Genomic DNA, 10400 nt, shown 5'->3' with positions numbered 1-10400 from the left:
AGAAAGAAAGAAAGAAAGAAAGAAAGAAAGAAAGAAAGAAAGAAAGAGGAAGGAAGGAAGGAAGGAGGGAGGGAGGGAGGAAGGAAGGGCCCTCCAGATATACCTAGACCCACCTGGGGAAGACACAGCCCGATGAGATGCCTAGACACATGGTGGGGAGATACCAACATACCCAGGGAGAATTGCTCAGCTAGATACACACAAACACACACAGGAGACACAGACAGAAAGAGACACAGCCAGGTGGGCACTGCCACACTCCTGGGTACACACAGACCTTTGGACTCAGGAAGAGAAACTGACCCCAGTGACCCTGATACTCCTAAACACATTCAAGGCTAAGTCCAGATCCTCTGATGGACTGACACACACGTGCAGAAATACACCTGATACGCCAGACACCGTCAGGAAGAGATTCTCCCAGACACTCCGAGGCACCTACACACCCATAGAAAGAGATGGCCGCACCGCCTAACATACCCAGATACACTGGGAAGGAGCTGGACACCCTGACAAACCAGACATACACAAGACACAAGCCTTCTAAGACCCCTGGAGACACCTGGGAAGATACACCTAAGAGAGGAAAGAGCTCCAACCAGACACTGAGACATCCAGACGCCCTTGGGGAGATACAGAGGCGGACACCCTCAGGCACCCACAGAAAAAAATACAGGCAGATGGCCGGGCACGGTGGCTCAAGCCTATAATCCCAGCACTCTGGGAGGCCAAGTCGGGTGGATCACCTGAGGTCAGGAGTTCGAGACCAGCCTGGCCAACATGGTGAAACCCTGTCTCTACTAAAAATACAGAAAAATTAGTTGAGCATGTCGATGTGTGCTACGCGGAAGGTTGAGACAGGAGAATCACTTGAACCCACTAGGCGGAGGTTGCAGTGAGTTGAGATCGTGCCACTGTACTTCCAGCCTGGGCAACAGAGCCAGACTCCATCTCAAAAAAAAAAAAAAAAAAAAAAAATACAGGCAGATACTGATCCCTCCCAACTCCCAGGGGAAGGGATACAGTCAGAAACTCCATACACCCCCACACACCTAACAGGTATCACTATGCCCTCCAATACCACTGGACCCCTTGGTGGGGCGTGGTGGCTCATACCTGTAATCCCCACACTTTGGAGGGCTGAGAAGGGAGGATCCTTTGAGCTCAGGAGTTCAAGACCAGCCTAGGCAACATAATAACACCCTGCCTCTATTTAAAAAACAACAGGCCAGGTGCAGTGGCTCACGCCTGTAATGCTAGCACTTTGGGAGGCCGAGGTGGCCAGATCACCTAAGGTCAGGAGTTCCAAACCAGCCTGACCAACAGGGTGAAACTCCGTTTCTACTAAAAATACAAAATTAGGTGGGCGTGGCGGCGCATGCCTGTAATCTCAGCTACTCAGAAGGCTGAGGCAGGAGAATCGCTTGAACCCGCTAGGCGGAGGTTGCGGGTTCAAGGTTCAACTCCCCACTAGGTGGAGGTTGTGAGATCGCGCCATTGCACTCCAGCCTGGGTGAAACTCTGTCTCAAAAATAAATAAATAAATAAATAACAACAACTGGGCACCTGGGCCCATGTAGGAGATGCAGTCGCCACTCAGTGACTCAGAGAAACTGTGGAATCTCTAGGAAACACCCGAGATGCACATGGGCAGACACACAGCCAGCCAGGCAGACACTTGCTAGAAGGCGGATAAAGGTGACAGACGGGCTTGGACACACAGCAGGCCCTGGGACACCGTTGGGGACCCCAGCGGCTGCACCCACCGATCTTGTACTCGCAGGGCCTGAGTCTGGGGTCCTCCAGGATGTTGAGTCTCCGTTTCTTCCTCCAACAGCGGGCGGGGTACGTGTAAATCTGTCCCGGGGCCAAACCTGGAGAGAGAGAGGAGGGTGAGAGGGCGGCGGCGGTGGGGTGGCCCGGCCCCGCCCCGCCCCGCGCCAGCCCTCCCGGCGGTACCCGGCCCGCGGTGGGTCTTCTCCATCCAGATGTAGCAGTTGTTCTGGGCCACGCCGGTCTGCGAGTCGAGGAAGGGCAGTCGCAGGCTGCGCTCCGCACACAGGCGCGCGTTGTAGCTGCGGCAGTGCTCGATGGCCTCGCGGTAGAAGTCCTCGCCTAGGCTAGAAGGGCAGCGAACGGGCGGGCGGCTGTCAGCAAGGGCAGGCGCACAGGGTCGCCCAGCACCCCTCCCCCGGCTGCCGGGCCGCCCAGACTCAGGAGGGGTGGGCCGACCCCTCCAGCTTCACCTCTCTCCTCCTCCCACTCCGGGACCCAGGCTGGAGGAAGGGGACAGGGCCCAGGGGCCCCCAAACTGGGACTCAAACAGGCCTCCAGCTCATGAGTAGAAACACCATACAGAAACAAACAAAAACACACCGGGACGTATCCCTACGTGAACACATGCAGACACACAACACAAATCACACACAGTCACACGGGATTCACACACAAAGAGAGACAAATCCCAGTACTCACAAAGGAGAAACAAACCTCACACACGTGCACACATAAATATCTACTGAAAAAGACAAATATCCCAAGTTCCATAGTGTGGAGATGAATCACACAAATAACCATGCACAAAGACACATCACATATCCACAGACACACACCAGAAACACATCACTCACACAAAGACACACAACATGGAAACATAACACCACACACACATACACACCTCATGCAGCCAAAGACATACAGACACACACATGTCAAAAGACAGGAACTACAGAAACCACTTACCCCTCTATGCACTTACCCACGTATCCAAAGACACAACACAAACCACACACACAATATCCAGACACACAACACAAAGAAATCACATAGATTCACACAGGTGCACACATTTACAAAGATGCACAATGTGGAACCAGTATGTAAAATATAACACGTCCACACAGACACACACACATATGAAACACAGAAACACCCAAATCCACCCACAGTCACACAAAAATTTACACACAAATACACACAGTGCTACATACCCAAAAACACAGAACACAAGACCAATGACATATAGTTCCAAAGGACACAGACACACACTGGGAGACCCAAATATCCAAAGATATCTAGTGCAGGATAAAAGGAAACAGACACGCGTCCACACACCTATCCCCCAAAAATTCTTTAAAAAACCAGAACACAAATAAGTGGTACATATACACACTCCACATCCCAAGACAAAGGTAGTGTGGACTTCACTCCAGTTTGCCAAGGCTCCCGCACCCGCGGGTCATTTCACCCTCTCCCAGACCCGAGGGTCGCAGGGAGGGGACGATGTCCCCCTTCCCCAAAAAGAATCTGGAGGTCCCCCACGCCCTCCACCCCTCCAGGGAGTGGCGCATCCGACATCATTCTTGCCAGAGACCCACAGTCACACACTCGCACCCCCACGCAGCCCCACACTCGGTGACAGCCCCCCAGACACCCCCTCGGCCCCACCCCCGGCCGCCACACACACCCAGGCCTGCGTAGACCCGCCCGCGCTCCCTCCCCGCCTCCTGCCAGCCCGCACCACCTCAGGGGGCCAGGGATGACAGTGGCCATCTTGCTCCCCGGGTCCTGCCCCCAGCAGGTCCCCGCCGGGTCGGTCCTCCCAGCGGTCGGGCGGGCGCTGAGGCCGCCCATCCATTCATTCCCGGGGGGCGGGAGCACGAGGGCCACGGCCAATAGCGGCGACGGGGCGGGCCCGCCCGGGCCATGCCGGGAATGGTAGTCCCAGGCCAGGGGGCCCCCGGGACCCCGCGGGGACGGGGACGGCGCGGAGGAGGGGCCCGGGGCACGCACCGTCACTCACCCGCCCTCACTCGTCCACATAGCCCGCTCTCGCGTGCACACAACCACATGCACACCTGGACTCACACACGCCCACGCATGGCAGTTTACACACACATTCACGCGGAGACTCACAGCCTCCCACACACTCCTACTCACACACCTTCGCACGGACTCACAGCCACATCCACACACTGCAATACTAAGAGACGCAGAGACACCTCCCAGGTGCCCACACAGACTTCTCACAAACATGCTTCCAGCAGACACCTCCCATCCCCCCCCCACCCAAGTCCCTCCTGGCTCCAGAGTCCCCATCCGGGGCTGTCTCTTCCAGCAGCCACGCTCACGGTCACCCCGCCCTGCTCAACGCCTTCTGCAGGCCTGACAGCAGCAGTGCAGGTTAGAAGCAGTAGTCACACCTCCAGCGTTCAAATCTTAGCTCTGTCACTTGGTGGCCATGTGACCTTGGCAAATGACTTAACCTTTCTGGGCCTCAGTGTCCTCATCTGTAAAAAGAGGATGATGCCTCACTGGAGTGTTGTGAGGATTAAATGAGGAAGTATAGGCAAAGCATTTTAAAAGGTAACTGGCAGGCCAAGCGCAGGGGCTCACACCGGTAATCCCGGCACTTTGGGAGGCCCAGGCAGGTGGATCACCTGAGGTCAGGAGTAGGAGACCAGCCTGGCCAACAGTCTCTACTAAAAATACAAAAATTAGCCGGGTGTGGTGGTGCGCGCCTGTACTCCCAGCTATTTGGGAGGCTGAGGCAGGAGAATCACTTCAGCCCAGGAGGCGGAGGTTGCAGTGAGTTGACATTGCACCTGGGCGACAGAGCAAGAATCCGCCTCAAAAAAACAAAAAACAAAAAACGGTACCTGGCAGGTAGTATTTGCTCAAGAAATCCATTTATTCCACGAAGGAGCTGATACGTACTTTACTAAGATGTCAATGGTAATACCTAAATGCTATCAGAAAGAATAATGCGGGCCAGGAGCAGTGGCTCACGCTTGTAATCCCAGCACTTTGGGAGGCTGAGGTGGGCAGATCACCTGAGGTTGGGAGTTTGAGACCAGCCTGACCAACAAGGAGAAACCCCATCTCTACTAAAAATACAAAATTAGCCAGGCGTGGTGGCGCATGCCTATAATCCCAGCCACTCGGGAAGCTGAGGCAGGAAAATCACTTGAACCCAGGAGGTGGAGGTTGCAGTGAGCCAAGATCATGCCTTTGCACTCCAGCCTGGGCAACAAGAGCAAGACTCCATCTCAAAAATAAATAAATAAATAACAAATAAGAAAGAAAGAATAACGCTGGCCAGGTGCAATGGCTCCAGTCTGCAATCCCAGTACTTTGGGAGGCCTAGATGAGAGGACTCCTTGAGCCCAGGAGTTTGAGACCAACCTGGGCAACACATCCAGACTCCTGTCTCTACAAAAATAAATAAATAAATAAAATTAGCTGGGCATGATGGCGCATCAGTGTAGTACCAGCTACTTGCGAGGCTAAAGTGGGAGGATAGCTTGAACCTGGGAGGCTGAGGCTGCAGTGAGCTGTGGTCTCACCACTGCACTCAGCCTGGATGGCAGAGCAAGACTCTGTCTCTAAAAGCAAACAAACAAACAAACAAAAAAATAAGTAAGCAGGGCGTGGTGACTCATGCCTGTAATCCCAGCAATTTGGGAGGCTGAGATGAGAGGACCACTTGAGCTCAGGAGACCAGCCTGGGCAACATAGCAAGACCTGGTCTCTACCAAAAAGAAAATAAATAGCTGGGCATGGTGGCACATGCCTATGGTCCCAGCTACTCAGGAGGCTGAGTTGGGAGGATTGGTTGAGCCCAGGAGATCAAAGCTGCAATGAGCTATGATCACACCACTACACTCCAGCCTGGACAACTGAGCAAGACCCTATCTCCAAAAAAAAAAAAAAATAGATGCTCAGTAGGTATTTGTTGAATGAGTAAATGTACCCATCATGTGCTGGGCACAGTTCACCCCATGTTGCTATTATTATCTGCATTTTCCAGGTGAGGAATCTGAGGCACAGGAAGGTGACCTCACATACCCGCACCCCCTGGCGGCTCTTTGAAAGTGAGACTGAAGGAAGGAGGCAGGCACCCTGACGCCCCTCCCCAAGTGGTCCTGACCTCCTTCTCTCTTCCACTGTCACACACACTGACTCCACCGGAAGAGATCCCCAGGGAGTGAGCGGACCCACTGAGTCACACACTGACCCAGTCTCTCCACAACACCACCACCCCGTCCCCCTTCCCGTCTCACTACTCCTCCCCCTTTCCCCTTCCCCTCTTCCGCCCGGACCCCTGTAGAGCCAGCATTCAGGTTTGGGCGGCTACTGTAATTAACACGCCCACAAACGCCCTCATCCACCAGGGGGCGCCCCAGCCGACAATAGTGGCCCGCTAGCCTTCACCATTTTTGTCACTTGAAATCCCCCCATGAGAAAGATCCAGTCAAGGACTCCTACACTCATGGTCACTTCTACACACACACACACACACACACACACACACACACACACACACACACACCTCTAGTCTTAGACCCTTTCCACCAACTCGCCCATCTAAGCCAGGTAAGGCCTTGGCAGGCCCCTCTCCTGAAACAGGAGGAAGTGGGTCTCTGATTCACATATGGCCTGGAGTGTGACAAAGGGATTAAGTGGGGGAAAGTGGTACCCCTAAGATCACTCTGGCCTCCAGGGGCCTATAGTGGCCACTCCACGCCTTGCCCACGGTGAGCTGTGACCCCACCTTCCTCTCTCACCTCCCATTTACTCACAGGTCCCCTAACACACCCTCTTACACTTGATTCCCACACCTCTAGCCTCAGGCACTCACCCCTGCCCCACCCCAAACTCTCATGTCAATTTGATTAAGAGAAGCCCGAGTGTAGACACTCTGAGTGTAGACCTTTCTAACAGTCCTCCTCTACCAGCAGAATTTCTATTTGTCTTTTCTTTTCTTCCTTTCTTTCTTTCTCTTTTTCTTTCTTTCTCTCTCTTTCTTCTTTCTTTCTTTCTCTCTCTCTCTTTCTTCTTTCTTTCTTTCTCTCTCTTTCTTCTTTCTTTCTTTCTTTCTTCCTTTCTTTCCTCTTTCTTTTTCTCTCTCTTTTTTTTTTTTTGGACAGGGTCTCACTCGATGGCCCAGGCTGGAGTGCATGAACACAGCTCACTGCAGCCTCCACCTCCCAGGCTCAAGCGATCCTCCCACCTCAAACGCCCAAGTAGCTGGGACTACAGGTGTGCACCACCACACCCGGGTAATTTTTGTATTTTTGTAAAAACAGGGTGTCCCTATGTTGGCCAGGCTAGTCTCAAACTCCTAAGCTCAAGTGATCTGCCCACCCTGGCCTCCCAAAGTGCTGGGATTACAGGCATGAGCCTCCGTGTCTGGCCCACCAGCAGGACCTCTACCCGCAGACCCAGGCTGACATTTGGAGCGGGCTCTCCTTTCTTTCCTTCCGCCCTAACCAGCTGCACACACCACTCCCACACACTTCTACACACTTGAACTCCCAGTCCTCTCCCTGGCCCAAACAATCCTCCTGCCCCATCCCCCAGTGCCCGGTGGGGGAGCTGGCCCACAGTAGAAATCAATTTCATAAATCAATATTGATACTACTACTAATAATCACTACATTTCATCAGTGTCGGTCTCTGCGCTAAGTGCTTTACAAAGATGGCCTTATTTAAGCCCCACGACAGCCCCATGGGGTGGTAAGGGCTGTTAGAAGCCCCCATACACAGATGGCAAAACTGAGGCTCACGGCAGGGAACATCCCTGGCTCAAGCTGGCTTCTGAACTCAGGCAGTCGGAACTTCCGAGGGCGGCACCCTCCAGCTCCTCGTCCCCATGGGATTAGACTCACATTCCTTCAGGAGCCAGAGAGTCCCCACCCTGCAGAGACCTTTTGGAAGGGGAGGGCACAGAGGGGCAGGGCCCTCCCAGTCCAGGCTTACTCTGGCTGGGCCCCTGCTCAGGGCTGCAGCACACCTCCTCCCGGGGTCTGGGCCAGGGTCAAGGTGAGGGCCCCATCGCCTGTAGATCCACCAACTTGCACAGGTGCCCCGTTCCCAGCCATTTTGCGGATATCCCTCACAGGACAGACAGCTGTCTGTGTGTGCCACTTAAGGTGAGAGGGCAGCAGAAACCCAAGCCCCACACACCGGCTCCCGGCACCCTGCTCACGGAGCCACACGTGTAGGCGCGTGCCTCTAAGTCTCTGCCCCCCCTTCCTCTCCCAACTCCCACCCTCCACCTCCCACCCCCATTCCCGCCAGAAACCAGAAGCAACTGGCGGCCTCTGGTCCAGCCAGCAGGCGCATCCCTTCTCGTGGGTGGGGTGGGGGACCGCTCCCTCTCTCGCTCTCTCCCTTTCACCCCCCTTCACCCCCGCCCCCAGCCCTCGATGTTCAAGGTCAAGGCAGCCCGTGCACGGGGTTGGGGGAAGGGTGGGGGAGGTCGCCCCGGCCCCTTTGTGCGACGCCGCGGGCGCTCGCCCTCCGCCTCCTCCACCAGGCCCGGAGGAGGGGGAGGGGAGCGCCGCGCTCGCCTGCGGGGAGGGAGGGCGGGAGCGGCCGAGCGCCTGTCACTCGGAGCCCGCTGTCACCGCCTGGGAACGGGGGGTGGGGGAGGGCTGGGACCCGGGAGTCCGGGATCCCGAAGAGGAAGCAAGAGCGAGATGGAGAGGGGGAAGGGGAGGGGTGGGGAGCGCGAGGGATGGCAAGGAGAGGGGAGGGTCAGGAGGGGCCAGGCTAGGACCCAGGCGTCCGAGTTCCCAGTCACCGGGCCCGGGAGGAGGCGAACGCTCGGAGGGCCGCGGCCAGGGAGAAAGGGAGGGAATCCCCGGAGACCGAGGGCGCTCCCGGCATCGCCTCCTGGGCAGCCGGTCCCCAAGGGGATCAGAGATGCTCCCGTTTGATGTGTATGGGCGGGGAGAAGGAGGGATGCTGCGGTCCAGGCTGACCGTGGGTTCGGGGCTTCTAGTTCCCAGAGATTCCGGGAGGAAAAAGGGGAGGCAGCGGGGATGGAACTAGGGACCCCCGACGTCTCAGCTCCCACCCTGCGGCCGCGAGGGCCGGGGTCCCCAGAGAAAGAAGGGGAAAGAGAAAGGGCGCTTTGATGAGGGGAGAGCGGATGGAAACCCTGGAGACCGAGGTCCGGACTTAGGTGTTCGAGCTTCCAGCCCCGGCTGGGGCAGGCCCGGCACCTCCGCAGACCCTGAGGAAGAGATGGAGGAGAGGGAAGCCCCTACCCCCACTCTGGGTGGGGAAACGGCCTCCGCCACCCCCAGCCCGCGCCACATTCCTTCACTGACAGCGACAAAGAAGAGTCGCCCCCGCGACCCTGGAGGGGCTCCCGCCCCCAACCCCAGGGGGCGACAGGAGGTGGGGGTCCCCGGGCAAGGGTTAGCGCTGGGGGCCCCCATTCAACTACGGTCCGCGCGCTGGATTCCCCTCCTCAGCCCTAGGGCGAGCGGGGGAAGGGCTCCTGGTGGGGGGGTCTGGACAGGGGGCGGGGACGGCGGGGACACTCACGACTTGAGCGGGTTCTGAATGGCGGTAGCCATGGCCCGCTCGGCTGGGCCGCCTCCGGCCCGGGGCGCCGCTGCCGCCGCGCGCGGGCCCAGCCCGGCCTGCGCCGCCCGCTCTGCCGCCCAGCGCGCTACGATTTCATTCATTCTTGGGGCTGCGGCGCGAGCGGAGCGGGGCGGGCCGGGGGCGGGGCTCAGCCAATCCCCGCGCCCCCAGGCGCACGACGGGACGTGGAGTCTAGGGGCGCGCAGTGGCGCCCGAGGGCGCCCCCGCCCGGACTACACGTCCCAGGGGGCGTCAGGAGGACCGCGCTCCCATTGGCTGCTGGGGATACAGGGAGGGGCGGGGCTCCCCCTAGAGCATCTTTTCTCCCTCCCTGGGAGTGCTCGGTCTCCAGCTCGGGATCTCCACCCTCCAGGCACCGCGGGCGCGGAATCAGGTGGTCCCTAGCTTCTAGGTGTCCCCAGGGTATGCGGATGACCCTAAGGTCTGTCGTGTATTCTTGTCTGGGCCTATTTGGGTGTCTCTTCTATGTCGGGCAGCCTGTGAACAAGCACGGGGGTTAATCAGTGCCTTTGTTCATTTACTGAGTGCCTGCTGTGTTCCAGGAGCTCTTCTAGGCACTGGGGATACAGCAATGACCAAAACAAAGTTGCCACTCTCAAGGAGCTGACATTCTAGTGGAGAAAGACAGATAATAAGAAAATAAATAGATAAAATCATTTCAGACAGTGAACGGTGCTATAAAGAAAAGAAAATGGGGCCAGTCGTGGTGGCTCATGCCTGTAATCCCATCACTTTGGGAGGCCGAGGCAGGTGCATCATCTGAACTCAGAGGTTCAAGACTAATATGGGCAAGATGGCGAAACCCCATCTCTACCCAAAATACAAAAAATTAGCCGGGCGTGGTGGCGCATGCCTGCAGTCCCAGCTACTCAGGTAGCTGAGGTGGGAGGATCACTTGAGCCTGGGAGGCAAAGGTTGCAGTGAGCCAAGATTGTGCCACTGCATTCCAGCCTGGGTGACAGAGTGAGACCCTGTCTCAAAAATAAATAAATAAATAA

General features: G+C 56.7%; 1 protein-coding gene across 7 annotated transcripts in view; it reads right to left on the bottom strand.

The window, feature by feature from the left end:
• DPF1 (double PHD fingers 1) overlaps window positions 1-9495 on the bottom strand; it is a 19116-nt gene extending 9621 nt beyond the window's left edge. For 3 of the 7 annotated variants that reach the window (XM_023229362.1, XM_023229363.1, XM_023229364.1), the window contains exons 1-3: window positions 3524-3654; window positions 1960-2120; window positions 1767-1874 (exon numbers count right to left, since the gene is read on the bottom strand). In XM_023229362.1, the coding sequence (XP_023085130.1) occupies window positions 1767-1874; window positions 1960-2120; window positions 3524-3633 (379 nt within the window). In that variant the 5' untranslated portion in view covers window positions 3634-3654. Of the gene's footprint in view, window positions 1-1766; window positions 1875-1959; window positions 2121-2246; window positions 2714-3523; window positions 3655-9339 lie in introns of those variants that run through there. The other 4 variants (XM_023229366.1, XM_026447696.1, XM_023229365.2 and 1 more) reach the window with 4 other exon arrangements.
• Between the last annotated feature and the right edge of the window lie 905 nt (window positions 9496-10400).

The sequence above is a fragment of the Piliocolobus tephrosceles genome, chromosome 21 (assembly GCF_002776525.5).
Source record: "Piliocolobus tephrosceles isolate RC106 chromosome 21, ASM277652v3, whole genome shotgun sequence".
In the NCBI taxonomy this organism is placed as follows: Eukaryota; Metazoa; Chordata; class Mammalia; order Primates; family Cercopithecidae; genus Piliocolobus; species Piliocolobus tephrosceles.
This window is presented reverse-complemented; position numbering and strand designations above follow the sequence as displayed.